This window comes from Lemur catta, chromosome 10 (assembly GCF_020740605.2).
Source record: "Lemur catta isolate mLemCat1 chromosome 10, mLemCat1.pri, whole genome shotgun sequence".
Classification (NCBI taxonomy): Eukaryota; Metazoa; Chordata; class Mammalia; order Primates; family Lemuridae; genus Lemur; species Lemur catta.
The window spans coordinates 9515523-9536094 of NC_059137.1; the positions used below are offsets into that span (position 1 = coordinate 9515523).

The window sequence follows — 20572 nt, forward strand, 5'->3', positions numbered from 1 at the left end:
CTCTGCCTCTGGGTGGCAGGGTGGGATGCCAGCCGTGGAGCCTTCGATAGTGGGCTCCAAAGTGCAGAGATGCTGCCGTGCAGCACCACTCCTGCCCTTCTGTGAGCTTCAGATGGCAGTAATACCAGCGAATGCAAAGTGTCTGTTTTAGACTAATTAGAGGGATGATTTGTGAAACGGTGGCTATTTATTTAATTAATCACCAGCACAAAGCCATAAAACCCATATTTTAAAAATCCCTGTTAGTTTGCCATGTGGTTAATAGATTGGGGCACATTAAAAAGTGACATAGTGATGTATTAAAAATGTTCCACCTAAGGTTCCTTCAGGAAGAAACGGAAGCTGTCTGCTTTTAGATGCTGAAGTGTAACCTGTCAGGACTTGACCTGTCTGAGGTTTCAGTATTTGTAAAGGCATTTATCTTTTCAATAGCATCTTGATTAGGACATCTCCTCTCGGACTATTTAAAAATAAAAAATGTTTCCAGAATAATTAAAAAGTTATAATTAAAGTTAATTTTGCTACAGTTTCTCTTAATGATGAAGTACTGTATTTTCTCATTAAATTATATTTACCATGCATAGCAGTATCTCTTATAACATAGGTTATTCTTTTCCATTTGTGGGTAAGGGAATCGTTTAATTAACTAAATAATAAATGCAATGGCATTTTTGTTGCAGCTGTCAGAATTGCATTTTGTTCTGCTCTGGTGTTATTTTTTTCTTGAGTGAGTACCGGGAAAATTGCTATACTTGCTCAGTCTCAGCTCAGGTGAATTGTCATTTTTGGATAGTAAGAATAAATATTGAATTGACTTGTTCGAGAGATGGCACCAGCATTAAAATTGAGAAGAGATGACTTAGACTGTAACAAATGATAGTGTTTTGTTACACTAACTTCTGGTTGATTTTCAATATACACAAGCACATGAATATGCAGTCCATCTTGTACTTTAAATAGTATTTGAAACTAAATTTGGTATGTCTATGCTGTGATTCACTCTTTATTAACAAAAAAATTCCTGAAATTGAAATGATCAATGTTCCTGCTAAGCAGTTTTAACTATGTAATGAAATATTTTCCAGAATATTTTAAGATCATGTATGAAAATGTGTTGCTCAGGTGGATGCTTGTAAGGAAATTGTCCAGCTCTTACAGTTGGGTTTCTGTGCTGTGTTGTATAATTACCTGCTCTGTGAGAAGGGGAGCTGGAATAAAACATGAGTATGTTAATGCAGCCTGGAGCTGATGTGGTGGTGATGATTACAATGCAGATAAAGCATTTCTCATAACTGCCGTTGCCTACTGGAGCCTTTGAAACATCTGGACCTTTAATTGAAAAATACTGTGGTGCTGTGCAAGGCAGACATGCTAAGTGAAGTCACTAATTTAGAATACAAAAATGTAATTGATAAAGTGTTTTATTTACATTGTATTGAAATATTCATACTTTGTTATGCTTTGTATAACAGGGAATTACTGGGTTAAATTTTCATGAACGTAGACAGTCTAAATGAGATAAATTAAGTGAAAATGTTAATGGAATTTTACATTGGAACCAGAAAACAGTTTGCTCCAGGAGGGTGTGTACTTTTGCATCTATTGGAGTCTTTTAAGGGAAGCAAATAGGTTAGATCTTATTCTTTGGATTTTATATTTTAAAACTAAACGTCAGTTGGTAACATTGTATTTCTTGTTTTTTGCAATCATATCTTGTTATTTAGTTAAAAAAATAAGATGTTTCTTGGCATAATGGTAAATGGCTCTAATGGCAACATTATTGCCCAATAAACCAAAGCTTTGCCCACCTCTCGGGGCAGGTTATCAGAGCCTGCCCAGGAGAGCAGAAGAGCTGGTGAAGGGCGTGCAATTAACCTTTGTCCTGCGTTCGCAGCAGGGGAACTGACCCAGCAGCCTTCCGAGGAAATCCAATTTAATTTAAAATGAATTTGAAAAGACAAATTAGCCATATCTATTTTAATAAGATAAAATCCCGACTCTCCCTGTGTCTGGTTTAGTTAGGACCTCAGAGGAGATTGGACTAAGACTCAGGATGAACATGAGGAAAATAATGCCAGGAGGCTGAGGAGAAACCCCAGAGACCCTGGTACCCAAGCAACTTGTCAGTTTCTGCAAGTGAGCAGGTCTTGTGCTGCCCATTTCTATGGAGAATTGCAACCTGAGATGGACCTTTGTCTCATCAGACCCTTTGCTTGTGTTGAAGCCTGATGCTATGTTGATGTCATATGCTGCTTGCCCATCTCTCCAAGGACCAAATTGTTATTTTCCTCCTTTGTCATTATCAAAGCACATTTGGGTACTGCCACCTGGGTAGCCAGATTTAGTAACAAATAAACCTAACAATTACTGATGAGCCTCTTAATCCAAGAGTAGGACTGTCTGCAGCCTGTGAGTTGGTACTTGACCACTGCTTTTTGAATTCTGCCTACTCTTTAAGAAGCCGGTGTTCCCTTGTGTTTTTAGCTCTGAAACATACTGAGGATTTATTGAACTCCTTCTGTGTGCCCAACAGCAAGGAAATCTGAAACAGTGTCTGCCTTCTGCCCATACATGAGAGGTAACTAACTCCTGGAAGGTGATCCCAGTCTCCTGCCCCAATAGTAGTGATCTCTGCAGAGCTGCAAGTGCAGTGTTGACAGGTCAGGCTGCAGGAGAGGAGCAGCTCAGACATTCCCTGTGGGGCTTAGCTAGAGGATGTTTCCTAGCCACCAGCCAGGACCCCCAGTTCTGAAATTGGGACTGTAGCATGAACCAGTAACCTTTGTGACTTTTCCTACATATTCAGGCCTACCCAAGAGTTCTTAAGGACTGGAGTCACTGTGGGGATAGGGATTTGGAGTTGGACTGGAATCCTGACCCCTCTAACTGAGAGATTTGGAGCAGCCTACCTCATTCCTCAGCTCAGGAGTGGATAATCGTCATAGGGCTGTTGGGCATATTAAATGAGATAATGTATGAAAAGTGCTTGGGCCCTGGTAGGTGCCCAATAAATGGCAGTCAGCAGGTGTGACCTGCAAGATGCAGAGAAAGCTGGGGTGGGAGCACAAAGGCTGGGTACAGAGGAATGTGCTCTCTCTGCCAGTTCTCACTTCCTGCCAAGACTGTCAGCTCTGTAGCTGGCTAGTTTTGCTTTGTGTTGCTACGCTGATTACGATTACCTAATTGAGTAGCATGACTGGCAGAGAGCTCTTTATTTTTTAAAGTACCCAGTACTGACAGTTTTTATTATCCATAGATCCTGCTATCTTCTCAGTTTTAGAAATAAAGTTTTCTGCCACATATTACTTTCCCCTTGCTTCTATCTGGGAGTCATGTGAAATAAAGACCTGATAATCAGACTTTTTGGACTGCTTCTCAATTGTAATTTTATATATAGTTATAAGTAATTCTTTCAAACAGGAAGTATTCTAGATAAATAATAATTTATCTCTCTTGCTTGCTGCTGTTTATATTTCAACATGCATTTGCAAACTATGTTAAATGCAAACTTTCTCAATTGGCTTTTTAAAGTTGCATCATTTTCATAATGTAAAAAAAAATTAATAATGCATTTTCTGCTGTAGACAAGCATCTTTCTCTGTCACCAGAGGTGTAAGTTCTTTGTGTTGCCTTTTGCTATAGAAAGTAACACCTATCCCAGTTATTTCACATGTGCATTTTGAAGATGAAAGTGAGTGTTGTAATTGGAGAAATGTAAAGCTATTTATTTCCATTTTGCCTGATGTTTTTACATTGTTTGCTAGGAGGTGCATCAGGGACTTGAATTAATTATAATTACTAAAGAGACATACACTGATTGAGCAAATAAAGTAGTAAGCCCATTTATGCCAAGGCCATCTAATTAAATTCTAACTTTGAATAAGCTGGATGTGCATGAAAGATTAATTTTAAGAGGTTTTTATGACTTACTAAATAATGATTCAGTGAAATTTTTGAATTATTAAGGAATATTGAGTCTTAAAGTGACAAAACAATTAGTCATGTATATACCACTGTATAGAAATTTGTGTTTTAAAAACTTTTTAAAATTAAGGAAACTATATGGCCAGGCTCAGTGGCTCACGCCTGTAATCCTAGCACTCTGAGAAACCGAGGCAGGAGGATCACTCGAGGTCAGGAGTTTGAGACCAGCCTGAGCAAGAGCGAGACCCCATCTCTACTAAAAAATAGAAAGAAATTAACCGGACAACTAAAAATATGTAGAAAAAATTACCCGGGCATGGTGGCGCATGCCTGTAGTCTGAGCTACTCAGGAGGCTGAGACAGGAGGATCGCTTGAGCCCAGGAGTTTGAGGTTGCTGTGAGCTAGGCTGACGCCACGGCACTCTAGCCTGGGCAACAGAGTGAGACTCCGTCTTAAAAAAAAAAAAAAAAAATTAAAGAAACTATAATTTTTAAGGTGAATATTGACATTTTAAAATTTTATAATATTTAATCAGCTGAAACCATGCAAGAAATGAATATGATGAACGTACCTGAATTCTTTCAATATTTATACAATTTTACATTCTCATGATACTTCACTATTTCTGAAATTAAACTGTCCTTAGGGTAGTTGGAGGGTTATACCAAAATTTCCATGTAATTTAGGAGGGTGATAATGGCTGTACTGTAACCTTTTCTAGAGATACATCATCTAGTAATGGAGCCAAGTATACATTCTCCATTGAGTTTTAATTTTAAAAGTTGATATTAAATCTTCAAAAGACTCATTATATTATGATAATTGATAGAGCTTAAAACATGTAATTCTTCTTTATGGCTTAAAAAAACCTATTTTTACTTTTAAAGCATATTGATTTTATTATATAAATGATTTAATAATAAAGAGGTCTCTAAACTTATGCTAGGTGATGCGGCTTAGTTTATGCAAATTGCCTTTCACTGATATTATCATCATTATAGAAGCCATTGTTTGTATAATTAAATGCAAAGCACTGTGTAACATTAATGATCTAAAGAATCCCACAATGACTAGGAAATTTGAAATGGACACTTTGTGTGCTTTAAGATGGCTTGATTGTACCTGTGTGAGAGCACATTCTGGTGCATGCTATAACCATCCCAAGGCTGGATGAGAAGAGAGTGCTCTGGCTTTTCTCTCAAGATGGTTGAGATAGAGACCTTTCCCTGTTGCCTCTGCTTCTCAACTTTATGTTGTTTGAGGGGACATTCTGTCCAGAAATCTCCCTGGTCTGAGCAATAGCTTAAGTAACAATAATAAGGAATAATTTACATTTGTATAACAGTTTGCAGTTCACAGAGCATTTTAACATGCATTTTTACATTACATTCCTTGCCATTCTTTGGAAGTAGATTGTCTCATCTATTTTATGGCTGAGGAAATTGACTTTCAGAGAGATTATGGGCTTGCTCAAGGTTGCACAGCTCAAGGATGGAAGGGCCACAGTACAGACCAGTTCAGTTGATTCTGCAGAGAGGAGCCTAGCAAATATAATAACCCATGTTGGTGAAAACTGCCAGTATAAGGAATTGTTTTCTGAATTTAAGTCTTTGAGAAAATGATCATTGTTTCTGATATGGTATGAATAGGGTTTCATTTTTTTCCTTCATACTTTCCCCTGTGTTTTGTGGTATGTCTTACCTATATTTGAACATGAATGATTGCTGGTTTTTTCAGTTGCTATCTTGAAACAAAAGAATTATTTGTGGCTATTACTCAAATTTTATTTTGTAACAGATTGTTTAAACCAATAGGGCTAGGCATTTTTATTTTATTTTTTCAAAAGTGTCAGACCATCAAAATATGAAGGATTTATTTTAAATAGAGAAAAGCTTTCTTGAAAACAACAACTCCCTTTCCTGTGTTGGGTTCAGGACTAAAGATGTACACTTGCCATAGTTGTTATAGAAAGAAGTTATAAAATCATATTTTCTGTGCTATGTTGTGCTCTTGAAAGGATTATATTCCACAGTGCTTAGTAACAGTTTTTTTGTTTGAGGTCCTAGATAGATGAAGGAGTGTCTGTGGAAGTAGAGGTGGATAAAGGGTAGAACTAAGACCAGTGGGTAAAATTTGCAGGGAGATTGCACCTCAACAGAAAGAAACATTTTGGCCCGTGGAACTGTTGGCCTAAAGACTGAAGAAGAGTCTTGTTTACAGGGTGACAGTGGCCTCATCAGTGGAGGTGTTCAAGAGAGGTTGTAAGACAACCATTTGTTGAAAAGATTTTTAAAGGGGATGACTGTTAGGATTCCTTGTAGTTTCAAAAGTTGATGAATGTCAATAAAGTTGTTATTATAAAAGTTCTATAAATATAAAAGTAGGAAAAATATAATAACCAACGAACATTTCTTGAGCATTTGCTGTGGACTAGGCACAGTGATAAGTGCTTTACATGCATAGTCTCATTGAATCCTCTCAACAACTCTGAGGAGGTACTTTCATTATCCATATTTTGTAGATGAGAAAACAGTGACTCAGAGCTCTTAAATAAATTGTCCAAGCACATACAGTAAATAGCATTGCTGGGAATTGAACTCAGGTCTGTCTAACTCCACGACTTGTGCTCTTAATCACCACACTGAACTGCCTCTCTAGCTTCTGTTATAATATAGCAAGGATCCTGGAGGTACCCAGATCAGAATATGACCTTGTTAAAGGAAGAGTGACAGTTGATGTTCTTAAATAATAAAAGCTTAATGGAACTAAGGTGGGTGATTCAGAGGAAATTAATGAGATATTGTCAATTTTATTTTAAACTTAATTTGTCAGAAAATGCAGTGTCCAGTGACAAACTGTAGAAATGTTTTTGACAAATTAACTTGACTACAGGTACCAGATCAGGGAAATGTTAATTTAATAGCTTTTAAGCATTCCAGATTTATTGAGGGTTAAGATAGCACTACAAAGCCAAGCCCCTAGCTCTGAATGGATTTGTCATAGAATTTTATACAAAATGTATTCATAAATTCAATGCTACCATTTTGAATGTAAAAAAAAGTGAGTTCTTTTTCTGAGCCCATAAAGCCAGCATTTTATTCAGATCAGAATGCTATAATTCTGGTGTTTGGGTTTTGTTTTTTTTTTTTTAGAGCCTTTTTTATTTCTCTTAGCCATTTAAACCTAGATTAGACAGATTAGGCCGGATTTTGTTTGAAATCATAACTTCTGATCAAATGAGATCCATTAATTATCATCAGAGTAGGGATAATTTGAGACCCTTGTACCAAGTCTGCATGTTGTATTTTTAAGGACACAGCCATTGGTAGAATATAGCATCCTTTGGCCCTTGTTGAGGAGGCTGGGAGGAAGATACTGGTGGAATGGAGCTACGGCCATTCCTTTAAGAGAGTCTTACCTTTTGAAGACTACAAATAACTCTTTTATCAATTTGTATCATTACGTTGTCTGGATACACTGATATATTTATTTCTGCATTAAAATTACATATAATGATCTGCTTGTGCAGTTGTGACTAATATTGCCTGCTTTTTGTCTCTTTAATTGCAGAAGCCAAGCTGTCTATCCTTTCTCTGATTCTTTTCCTTAGCAGAGAAGTTGAAACTTAGCAACAGTTTTGAGATCTGATATTCAATTTATTATTGGCAAACCTTGATATTAAGTAGCACTATCAACTAAACCTCTGCTCATAAAACTTAATTTGGCTAGCTCATTTGATAATAGATATTTCTTAAGTCAAGCCTGTTTTGAATTGAATCCCATCTATGTTCTTCCTGCATTCCCTATTTTGGAAACTATCAAGTGCATAATTTTTAAATTGATTTTATGATAAGCAGCAAATATATAGTATTAATGGTATCAAATATGAAAAAATCTGGTATAGATGTAATGTCTTAATTCATCATCATGTTCAAATTCTATATATCCCAATTCTGTACCTATTCACACTCTGTGTATTAGGGGTTACATTAAATTTTTAAGTTTTTCCATTTTATGAGCTAATTATTGACTGGATGACCTATGGTTCATAATGTTGATATTTCGTGATTGGCACAGAGACACCTTCCAAAAGAGCGAGCTGTTCCAGTATATATCACAGTCCATAAAGCATTCATATTCTTTGGCCCAGTAATCTGCTTCTAGGAATATGTGTACAAACAGTTATATAAAAAAATGTTTATAAGAACATTATTTATAATAGTGAAATAATGAAAACAACTTCCATTTGTAACAATGGGAGACTAGGTTGAAGGTATCACTATATTTTATAATATAATGCAAGTGTTTAAAATCATGTGTTAAAAGAATATTGGTCATTCCATCAATATGTATAAGTAACTATTTTATGTCAGGCCCTATGTTAGGTGCTGGGGATATTTCAGAGAAGAAAGAGTGTTCCTAATGAACAGGGCCTGGGAAGTAGAAAAGCTATAACCACTCTCTCTGGAATAGGAGAGAAGTGGTAGATCTGGTGGGTTCATTTTAAAAAATCGTCTGAGGAGACCTTTCAATTCAGCAAGCAAACGCTAACCCCTACTATGTTGTAGGCCCTAGAGAGAATACAAAATAGATGAGGCATGGTTTTTCCCTTTATGTAATTCATAGTTGAAGGAGAGGCTAGGGAAAAAGGTAGTGAGGGTAGGTATAGAAAAAAGTGAAACTGTAAGGCCGTGCAAATCAAATTGTTAGGGGAGCAGAGAAGAGGGAATGTATTGGGACTTACACCCTCTTGGAAGAGGAGACATTTGAATTAAAGGACAGAAGAAGAGCTACATTTCTTGATTAGTGACTGTATGCCAGGCATTTTATACACATCCTATTTGCTTTTCTAAGTGAGTAAATGGAGATTCTGAGAGGTGAAGTTACTTGCCCAAAGTCTAAGGTCTAGCAGCTAAGGAAGTAGCAGAGCCAGGATTCAAAACTGCATCTAGCTGACCCCAAGTCTGTGCTCTTAACTACTGTTCAATATACTTTAGCAGTGATAACGTGAGGACCAGATTGTGGAGGCTATGAACTAACTGCCATGCTAAGGAGCTGGAATGCTAGCACTGGAAAGCCATTATATGTTTCCAAGTGACTGGCAAGGTCTGTGATTTGAGAAAAATCACATTGGTGGTAGTAAGGAGATACAGATTTGGAGAGAGAAGGGATTTTAGAGATAAAGAGATAGTTGGAAGATTGCTTCAGTGATTTCACTAAGAGATGATGAAGCCTGAACTGGGGCAGTGGCAGTGAGAATGGAGAGGAGAAAGATTTGAGAGAGATTTCAGGGGCATTTGGAGGTAGCATATAAGACAGAGGAGTTAGGATTCCTACCTTGGGTGACGAGTAGATGGCAAAAGCCTTAAGTGAAATAGAATATAGAATGAGAGACAAGCTGATGAAGAAGAAAATGGTCTTGGATATGTTGAATTTGAGATTCTGGCTGCATTTGCAGAACCATCAAGTCATGGAGAAGCCGTGAGATATGAACTCTGGAGTATGGTTGGTCTTCATGAATTGCATTTGTGTTGAGGAAGTTTTGCTATAGGAAGTACTTTCTTTTTATTTTCAGACCTGCATTGGGGGCATTCTCTGATTTAGGGGCTGCTCTGGAGAGTGTTGTTCAACTTCACATTTGTCAGCTGATTTTAGATTTATTACTTTTTATTTTCTTTGATAAAAATTACTTAACTTGCTATAGGAAGGTATCTGAGTTATATTTTCAACTTATTTTTTGCCAAAAGCCTGTCACAGCACCTGGCACATAGTATATTCTTAATAATGTTTGCTTGATGCCTTAACATAGGCTACATTTTCAAAATTGATCCTCTTTTTCCCTTACCTAAAACTCTTAAGCCTTGAGCGGTAGTTATTCTTGTTCTTTTTATCTCCTTTTTTTGTTTGTAATTATAATATTTACTGTTTTGTTTCTAATTATAAAGTAATACAAGTCCCTTATAGAAAATACAGAAAAATATAAAGCAGAAAATTAAAATCATTCATAAACCCATGTCTCAGAGGGAACTCCTGTTCGCCTTTTGGTGTATTGGTATAGTAGGTAAATACAATAAGCATTTTTTTCTTTGGCTTAATGGTTCTATTGGATAGAAGGGTAAATTTTTGTATCTATGAGGCCTTTTCCAAGCCCCTTTAGTCTGGGTTGCTTCTGGGCTCGCATGATAGCCTGTATTTTCTTCCTCTTAAAGCTTTTATCACATTGTGCATGGAAGACCTTCAGAAGACCAGGAGTTTGATGAGGATCTGGTCTGTATTGTGTATTTCTGGACTTTGTCTTCAGAATCCAGCATGATGTTTCTGCAGAGGTTTGTTGAATGCATGTGAGACTGAGAAGGATAAAGCTAAACCAGTTTCTCCTTTCTCTGTGTTGCCCCCTTCCCTGTGCTCCAGTTGTGCCTCCATTTCCCCCGTCCTGTATTGTGGAGCACATAAATTGCCATGCAGTAAAACTGTATGGCATGATCTTTGTTTATTGCTAGTTGCTTTTTCATAGTTAGATGTTAGGTCTTTGGAATATTGCTTGCTTTGATGTGTGATGAATACTTTTAATCCCTTGGTCACCTTATTTTTTTATATAAGTTAATTATTTTCTATTATGTTGATGGATTATTTTATGTTTTAGATGATTCCCTCTAAATATTGCAACATAGGGACTATTAGATAGAGCTAACTGCCATCACCTTGAGCTTTTTCAGAAGAGGCTTCTTATTAAAAAATATATAATTTCAGGGTTTGTGCAAGGCACTTTTTCCTGTCATCAGTGCCTCAAGATGGAATTAGGAGATTAAATAGATAAAGTGCTTCATTCATTTAATAATTATCTACCATATTTATTCTGATAGTTTCTCCCACACTTGCTATTTTACTATGAAATAAAGAAGATAAAGGGATTCATAGGAGTACCATGTAACTATCTGCCCCCATTTCCTAAGCAACGGTGACTGCCTTACAGTCAACTGACAATGGCAAAGTTCCTTAGAGTCTCAATCTCGTAACAATTCTCCTTGAGCAGCTCCTCATATCTAGTTCCTTTTATTGGAGACAGCTTTAGCCTGAGCTTTCAGTATGTTTATGAGGAAAAGAAGAGGGGGAGGAAGATGATTTTAAGCCCTGGAAAGTAGGAATTGATTACATTTAGAATAACTTTAGAGAAAGAAGGCATTGATGTTTAAAGTAGCAGCTTTGGTGTCAGACTGACAAGGGGTTTGAGTCCTGACTCTTACCTTGGTTATGGAATGTTGAGCAAATGACTGTAGCCTTATAAGCCTTAGTTTTCTCAGCTATAATTTAAAGGTTATGATAGCCTATCTCTTAGATTTATTGTGAGAATCACGTGAGATAATTTAAACAAAACATTCAGCAGAGTTTACTTAACAATTAGCTCTAAATAAATGCTAGGTCTTATATAATAATCATTATTATTATTAGTTCCTACAGTATCCATTTTTGGCCTCATGTGATCCTGTAATAGGTTTGAGTAAGAAATGGGTCTGGTTTCAAAACTTCGGCCCTTTCTAACATACTACTCTGCATTTCCAAAGAACTTTATGGCTTATGAAGCACATGCACATTTGTCATCCATCTCATGGAGTCTTCATGTCTTGAGATATTGTGATCCCTGTAGCCCCTTAGCTCTAGTTCTTCAGAAGGAGGAGGAATAAATAGAAATAAAAAGGGAGAGTAATGACAAGCAACTGATCTGTGTCTGAAATGGAGGATGATATGAGGGCTATAAACCCATTCCAGAAAGATTGGCACTGTTTTTAATTTTAACCATTTGCCTGCCTGACAAGGTCAAAACACTTGCTGTTTAGAGAAGACTTTGTTAGCCATTGAAATGATTATTTCCAAGCTGAAAAACATGCATGGGTGAGTGTGCATACACATATGCGTATGCATATGAGAGAGAGAGACAGAGCATTATGTAGGAGAATATTACTTTGTCATTATTTGCTTTATAACATAGAGACAAGGCTCAAGCAAAAAAAAAAAACAATTGATTTAATGATGGATGGATGGATGCTAGGTTATATGAGAAATGGAATTTCTCTAAAAGTGTTTTTAAACCAACTTTATATATTCCTTACCCTAGTACTGGCCTCCTTTTTCACCATAGAGTGATAGAATATATCATATTAAGATGGAACCACGTGATTGCTCAAGTTCTTCCATTTTCATCTATGTCTGGAAAACAGACCCATAGAGGAAAGGCAAGAGGGATGGAGAAAACTAACATTTACTGAGTTCCTACCATGTGTCCTGGTGGGCATATGAGTTCATTCATGCATTCATTCTGTAGTTCAACAGATTTTTTTCTTACAGTCTTCTTTGTGCCAGGCGCAGTATTTGGAACAGTAAACAAAGCAGACTGAACACTGCTTTCGTGGTAGTTCTGAGGCTAGTGAGGAAATCATACACTGAAGATGTGCATAAATAATCTCAGTTGTTAAGTGGTCTGAAGGAAATGAACAGGCTATATGTGAGAGAAAACTGTGAGGGGGCATTATCAGTGAAGTTTTGTCTGAGGAGGAGTTATATGAGCTAAGACCATAATGATAGTAATAAGTAATAATTCTCACAAGAGTCTTATGATAGGATCCTACCATTATCGTCATTTTACATATTTAGGAAATAGAAGCACAGAGAGATTAAGTAACCTGCCCAAGGACGCACATTAGAGGATGAGAAGTCAGACATGCAAAGACCATGAAAAGATGTTTCTAGATACAGTGAATAGCACCTGCCAAGGCCTTGGAAGTGGGAAATGCAAGCAGAGTACACATATACACACACGCATGTGCTCATATGTTCAGAGCACTTCTAAAGGCCAGTGTAGCTGAAGCCTGATGAGCAGGCAGGGGAGTGGTGGCAGATGATGTTAGAGAAAGTAGACAGGGGCTAGATCATGCAGTGCTTTGTTGGACATTTCAAGCAGTTTGAATTTTATTCAAAGTGTCATGAGAGCCAGTCATTGAAAGAATTTGAACAGGGATGTAATATGATCAGATCTGAGTTTTTTTTCTTTTTTAAAAAAACTAACTGTGTGGAGAATAATTTGGAGCAGGCAAGAGTATAATAGGTCAGTTTGGAATCTATTACAAAAGTAGGTACGACCTGATGGTATTCTGGTGGCAGGGGAGATGGAGAGAAGTGGGATGGGTTTGATATACATATTTTCCATTTTTTTATTGAGGTAAAACTCACATAAAATTTACTATTTTAACCATTTTAAAGTATACAACTCTGTAGTTTTTAATATATTCACAATGTTATGTAACTATTACCACTAATTCCAGAACATTTCCATCCTCCTCAAAAGAAACCCCATACCTCCCAATTCCTCACTCCCTCCATCTCCTGCCAACCATTAATCAGTCTACTTTCTGTCTCTATGGATTTGCCTGTTCTGGAGATTTCATATAAATAGGTTTATACAAGAGTAGCCTTTTATGTCTGGCTCCTTTCTCTTAGCATAATATTTTAATAGTACATCCATGTTGTAACATGTATCAGTACTTCATTCCTTTTTATGGCCAAATAATATTCCACTGTATGGATTTTGTTTACCCATTCATTAGTTAATGGACATTTGGGTTTTCATTCTTTGACTATTATAAATAATGCTGCTATGAACATTCATGTCCAAGTTTTAATGAGAAAATATGTTTTAGTTCAGTATAAACCTAGGAGTGAAATTGCTGGGTCAGATGGTAACTCTATGTTTAATTTTTGAAAAATTGCTAAATTGTTTTTCACAATTGCTCCATCATTTTACATTTCCACTGGCAATGTATGAGGGTTCCAGTTTCTGCACTATTTTCAGGTTTTTTGTTGTTGTTTGGGTTTTTGTTTATTTTTATTTTTTTTATTTTTTTTTAATAATTTTTTTTTTATTTCAGCATATTATAGGAGTACAAAAGTTTAGGTTACATATATTGCCCTTGCCTCCCCTCCCCCCTGAATTTTTACATCATAGCCATCCTACAGGGTGTGAAGTGATTTGTCGTATGATTAGCAATATTGGACATTTTTATGTGTTTGTTATTTATATATATTCTTTGGAGAAATGTCTATTAATATCCTTTGCCCATTTTTTAATTTGGATTGTCCTTTTATTGAGTTGTGAGAGTTCTTAATGCATTCTGGATAGTAGACCCTTACAGATACATGATTTGTCAATGTTTTCTCCCATTCTGTGGGTTATCTTTTTACTTTCTTGATTATATCCTTTGAGGTACAAAAGTTTTTAATTTTCATGAAGTTCAATTTATTTCTCTTGTTGCTTGGGCTTTTGGTGTCATATTAAAGGACTCATTGCCTAACCCAAAGTCATGAAGATTTACACCTGTTTCCTTCTAAGAATTTTATAGTTTTACCTATTATATTCATTTTGCATTAATATTTGTATATGATATGGCAGGGGTCCAAGTTCATTATTTTACATGTGGCTATCCAGCTGTCCCAGCATCATTTGTTGAAAAAACTACTTTCCCCACTGAAATATATTTTTGAAGTAGATACATTAGAACTTCTTAGTGGAGTGGATAGGCAGTATGAGGGAGAAAAAGGAATCAAGATTATTGAGTTAAGCAACTTGTTTAGTGGTGGTAGCACTTATTAAAATGAGGGGGGCTATGATTATGACTTTGGATAGGAGGGAGTGAGGGACAATCAGATATTCCGATTTGAACTTAAGTTGTCTGCGACACTTTTCTACATACTGCATAGTGAACACATCGTGTGGGTGGGAGAGAAGAGTACGAGCCAAGAGTGCAGGGCTTCTGCGAGGGAGGGGGATGACTGGAAAGTTGTTGGATAACAGAAACAAAAAGGGAGGCAAGAGGATGGTGTAGTTGGATGGTTTGGGTCTCAAAGGAACAGGGATTTTTGCAAGAAAGAGAAAGTAATAGTTCAGAGGTGTTAATGGGAACAAGAATGCCTACTTCACCTCCTGGACTTGAGGATTTGGGGAAAAAAGAAACAAAACAAAACAGTCCTAAGAGGACAACAGAGGAAGCAGTATCCTCAACAACCAGCAGGTTTGAAATACGTCAGAGAGGTAGAGGAAATGTTTTTAAAAAGCAGCTGAGGATTAATGAATGTTTGCTGATTGGCACAGGAGTTCTAGAGGGCAGAGTGGAAGTTTCAGGAGGGAGGAGTAGTGGGTGTGTGGGAGGGATTGGGCAGTGTGGGGATGGTGGTTAGGACAATAATGGAAAACCAAGGGCCCTTGAACTTGTATGGTACTGAAATAAACAGTTGCACTGCATAATGGAATTAGGCCCGATAGTCTCTGAGAAGGCAAGCACTTGCTTCCAGTGCTGGGCCCTAAATGCTTCCCTAGGGAATATGGCAACTTCCCAGGCAGCTTATCTTAATGTCTCAAGGAGTGAAATGGCAGTTTTCAGGGAGAGCAACTGATGCTAAGGTCTAATGGTCCAAGGTCACACTGAGTTAGTAGCAGAGCAAGTCCCCTAACACCAAACATCATCTCTGCTTACCACTCTTACTTGTTCATCTTAGTTGTGCTCATTTACCCTCCTGTTGGCAGAGCTCAATCCATTAGAACATTAGAAAATGAAAAGTAAAGGAAAAAACACCCTTGAAACTAGACAGTGTTTCCACTTTGGGTCCATTCCAGGCTCATAGCTGGTCTGTGCAGAAAAGATAAAGAATGGCTGTGCTGCCACAGGCCTGGAGAGCAGTGGTTGTGGCCCAGTAGGGTCTGTATGTCCACAGCTGTGTGCTTTAGCCTCATGCGTGTGCTCTGTCCACAGGGTCATGTAGGTACAACAGCAACCAAGAAGATCGATGTCTACCTCCCCCTGCACTCAAGCCAGGACAGACTGCTGCCAATGACCGTGGTGACAATGGCCAGTGCCAGAGTGCAAGACCTGATTGGGCTCATCTGTTGGCAGTATACAAGCGAAGGACGGGAGCCGAAGCTCAAGTAATTCTTTCTCATTTTGGCTGCTCTGGTTTCTGGTAGTCTCCTGGCCACCGAAGCTGTACTGTAGGCTGGGTCAGACTCTCTTGGCATTGCCTCGGAACCACACCTGCCCACTGATTCAGCTCACAGTGCTCACCAGATCTTGGGCCTGTGTATCTCAGGCTTGTCTCAGAGGATCTACTTGAAAAATAGATTTATTAAGTTTATAAATCCAGACATGAGAAAATGGATTTTAGGAATTTCCAAACCCTTTTATGATCCCTGCTGATAAAAGCAGCGTGGGAGGAAATGGGAGGGAACTGATGTTTGTTGAGTGCCTACCATGAGTCGGGTACTGGGCTGGGCACTTCATACCTGGTATTTCATTTGATTCTCCCCGCTCCCTGTGAGGTGAGTGCTGTGATCCTCATTCTGCAGAGGAGGAAATTCAGGTTCAGAGAGTTGTTCCTTGCTGAAGCTTATACCTATGGGAAATGGCAGAGTCAGAATTTGATTCCAGCCCTGTTAGATGCCAAGGATTTTGCATTATTTCCTTCTGCCTTGTACAGAACTTTTGGTCTGAATTTTAGTTTCCTTTATCAGTCAGTGGCTCAAGTTTTCTCTCAGTCACTAGGTTCTATTGCTCATTAAACAATTATATTAGAAATGTAGGGCTTGGAAGTAGAATCTCTGTGTCTCTACATTATAACTTAAAGTTTAAAGTACTTTGCTGCATTGGCTCTCTCCTACTTGAATTTTATCCAACAGAATTTAATCCTCTTCTAGTTTTATGTATTCCTCCCAGCAATAGGGTTTGCAATAAGGCAAATGTAATGAATGCTTTCATTTTGAAAATGGATTCTTATTCAGACTGTCTCTCCCCCTCTCACATTTTCAGAGATAGCATGATCCAGTCAGCTGTCAGTTGTTTTTATTTTTCTTAAGGTACATTAAATTCACACATAAGATATTCTTTTAAGTTGTTATTGACATTGCCCTCCACTTTGCCTGTATAAGTTGTGGATTTAAAGATAATCAAGGCCGGGCGCGGTGGCTCACGCCTGTAATCCTAGCACTCTGGGAGGCCGAGGCGGGTGGATCACTCGAGGTCAGGAGTTCGAGACCAGCCTGAGCAAGAGCGAGACCCCGTCTCTACTAAAAATAGAAAGAAATTATATGGCCAGCGAAAATTATATATAGAAAAAATTAGCCGGGCATGGTGGTGCATGCCTGTAGTCCCAGCTACTCTGGAGGCTGAGGCAGGAGGATTGCTTGACCCCAGGAGTTTGAGGTTGCTGTGAGCTAGGCTGACACCACGGCACTCACTCTAGCCTGGGCAACAAAGCGAGACTCTGTCTCAAAATAAATAAATAAATAAATAAATAAAGATAATCTCTATTGCTCTGGTGGCAATAGAAAGCCTTTTCCCCAAGATACCACCTAGGCTTAGAAAAAGGGTGAGTCAATACCTCTCCTCAAGGCTGAGCTATGATGTCATTCCTTTTCAGCATGAAGTAGGAACAAGGAAACAGGAAAAGGAGCCACAGAACTAGTGACTTCATATATGTTGTCTGATTTAGTTCTTAAAATATTGTTTAGTGCAAGCACTGACATCAAGAGAGGAACTTGTTCAGGGTAACACAGCTAGTAAGTAACAGAGACAGAAGTTGATCTATAACATTTTACAGATGAGGAAACTAAACTTAGACAGGCTAAGTAACTTTCTCAAATCACACAGTAAGTGGTAGAATTGATGTTTAAACCCAACAATCTCTGAATCCAGAGCTCCAGCTCTTCACTATTACATTGTACTCTCTACCATGGAACTCTATTATAGGTGATATTAAAATATTTATTGAATTCATACTTATTGTAGGCACTGTGCTAAATCTGGAAATATAAAAGTGAATAAAGCAGTTCCTGCCATCAGGGACCTTACTGTGTAAGGTAAATTGGCAATACAGTACAGTATAATTACATACAAAATCAAGTCCTGTGAGAAGATCTAACTCCATATTTGGGGTGAGAGTGGAATCATGAAAATCTCCCTCGATTAGGTGACATCTAAACTGAAACCTGAGGGAGCATTAAGAAAAAGTCCTGCAGAAAGGTTGAGAGGAGGGTGTTTTAAACAGAGGGAAAAGCATGGACTCTGGTTATGATGGCCCTCTAAGTTCATGCTTTAAATTCTGCATTCTGCTCCAAATACATAGTAATGGTAAATGAAATATGTTATCAATATATTTGTACGTTAATAACAAGATCAACATCCTAGTAGACTAGAAACAGGCAGAATGTGCTAGTAGTTCATTATTTGAGGATATTCCTTTCCTTAGTGCGTGCTGTAAAAGAGTTTACCAGTGTCTGAAATACTGATTTTTCTCAGGCAGCTAGTCAGGGCCTGGGTGTTCAGAGCCAGTCATTCCTGGGGGTGGAAACAGTCTCTTCCATCTACCTGTGGACTGTACAAATACTGTTATTTTTCTAAGTATGTCATGGTGTCTGAAAGAGTAGGAAACACTGCTTGAGGGTATGAGACCAAATGAACTTCATGCCTGGGAGGGGACCAGAGGAAGACTCACTATTGGAAACTAGGAGCTGGAGTGAGACTGTCTTCCCTATGAAAAGAAGCTGAACAAAACTGCCTCGGTTTGTGGCTCATTTAAAGTAAAAGTTGGATTTCTGGGATGACAGGGAATAGAGGGCAGCACAACCAGAACCTGGCCATGGCATGACTGTGTTTATGATATCCCTAGTGTTACCAAAGGACGAGAACCCTGAGAGATGGTCAGTATAAGACCCGGTTCTGGTCTCAAGGCCTCTGCTTGGATGAGGGTGGAAGACTGAGGCAATATCTATAAAAGCACTAGACGGTGAGTGGGGAGAGAGAGAGAACAAGCAAGTGTTCCCATTCAAGAAGAGCTAGAAAATTAAAATTCAAAGTATGTGAGGATAACTAGTACCAAGAAAGACAGACAATAATCAGGAGATTAATTCAGGAAGAGAATATAATAAAGCAATCTGAAAATTAATTTCAGATAAATATGTTTAAGATCATCAGAGATGAAGGAAGGAATAATGTTCATGGTAAACTTCTAGAAAATTATGAAATAAAACCAGACAGATTTGAATTTAGAAAAGTATAATACTAGAAACGTAAAATACAGTTATTAAAGTTAAAAAAGAATGGTATAAACTCTAGACACAATTCAAGAGAGAATGAGTTGAAAGATTGTCGACACTGAGGAATTCAACTCAGGCTGTATTAATAGCACAAAGAGATTAAGAGGTACAAAGAATTAAAGATGGCTGGGCGCAGTGGCCCATGCCTGTAATCCTAGCACTCTGGGAGGCTGAGGAGGGAGGACTGCTTGAGGTTAGGAGTTTGAGACCAGGCTGAGCAAGAGCAAGATCCTGTCTCTACTAATAATAGAAAAAATAAGCTGGATGTGGTGGTGTATGCCTGTAGTCCCAGCTACTTAGGAGACCTAGGCTGGAGGATCGTTTGAGCCCAGGAGTTTGAGGTTGCTGTGAGCTAGGCTGACACCACGGCACTCTAGCCAGGGCAACAAAGCGAGACTCTGTCTCAAAAAAAAAAAAAAAAATTAAAGATAAGTTAAGAGATATGGAGGAAAGATTGAAAGTCTGCGATGTGTGAAGTAGAGAATGGCAGGAAGAGCGATATTTAAAGAGATAATGCCAGAGAATTTCCCAGCATTGAAGACAGATATGAATGAGTCATCATGTTAAAAGCACATACAAATTAGATGGAAGAAGGATAGACTTTGCAACAAATGGTATTGGAGCAACTGAACTTCCATAAGCCAAAAAAAATAAACTTCAGCCTAAACTTTATACCTTATATTAATTAAAAATAAATCTCAAATGTAAAGCTGTAACACTCTTAGAAGAAAACAGGAGAAAATCTTTAAGATCTAGAGCTGGACAAAGAATTCTTATAACATGGCACTAGAAGCATGATCTGTAATAGGAAAAATGGATAAATTGGACTTTATTAAAATTAAAAACATTTACTCTACAAAACACCTTGTTAAGAGGATGAAAGGACAGGTTATAGACTGGGTGAAAATATTTGTGAACCACATATCTGACTGGAGACTTATATATAGAACATATAAAAAACTCTCAAAACTCAGCAGTAAAAAATTATAATCAAGCAGAAAATGGGCAAAGGCACAGACATTTCACCAAAGAGGATATACAGATGGCAGATGAACACGTGAAAAGATGTTCAACACCATTAGCTATTAGGAAAATGCAAATTGAAAATACATGCTATTAGAATGGCTAAAATAAAAAATAGTGATGACACTAATTGCTAGCAAGGATGTAGAGTAAACGGATCATGCGTCATTTCTGTTGGTAATATAAAACGGTATAGTCATTCTGGAAAATAGTTTGGCAATTTCTTATAAAGCTAAACATGCACTTACCATACAGCCCAGCAGTTGCCCTCTTGGGCATTTATTCCAGAGCAGTGAAAACTTACATTCACCCAAAAACTTGTACACAAATGTTCATAGCAGCTTTGTTTGTAGTACTTAATATTGGAAACAACCTAAATGTCCTTGAACAGGTGAATGATTAAACATTTTAGTACATCCATGTAAGGTAATGTTACTCGTCAATAAAAAGGAATAAACTTTTGATACATGCAATGACTTGGATGGGTTCAC

The 20572-nt window shown here is 37.7% G+C and overlaps 1 protein-coding gene across 6 annotated transcripts in view; it reads left to right on the plus strand.

Annotated features, from left to right (window-relative positions):
- MAPKAP1 (MAPK associated protein 1) overlaps positions 1-20572 on the plus strand; it is a 231711-nt gene that overhangs the window by 78021 nt on the left and 133118 nt on the right. For all 6 annotated transcript variants that reach the window (XM_045563651.1, XM_045563653.1, XM_045563654.1 and 3 more), the window contains one exon: positions 15724-15896. In XM_045563651.1, coding sequence (XP_045419607.1) covers positions 15724-15896 — 173 coding nt within the window. The remainder of the gene's footprint in view (positions 1-15723; positions 15897-20572) is intronic.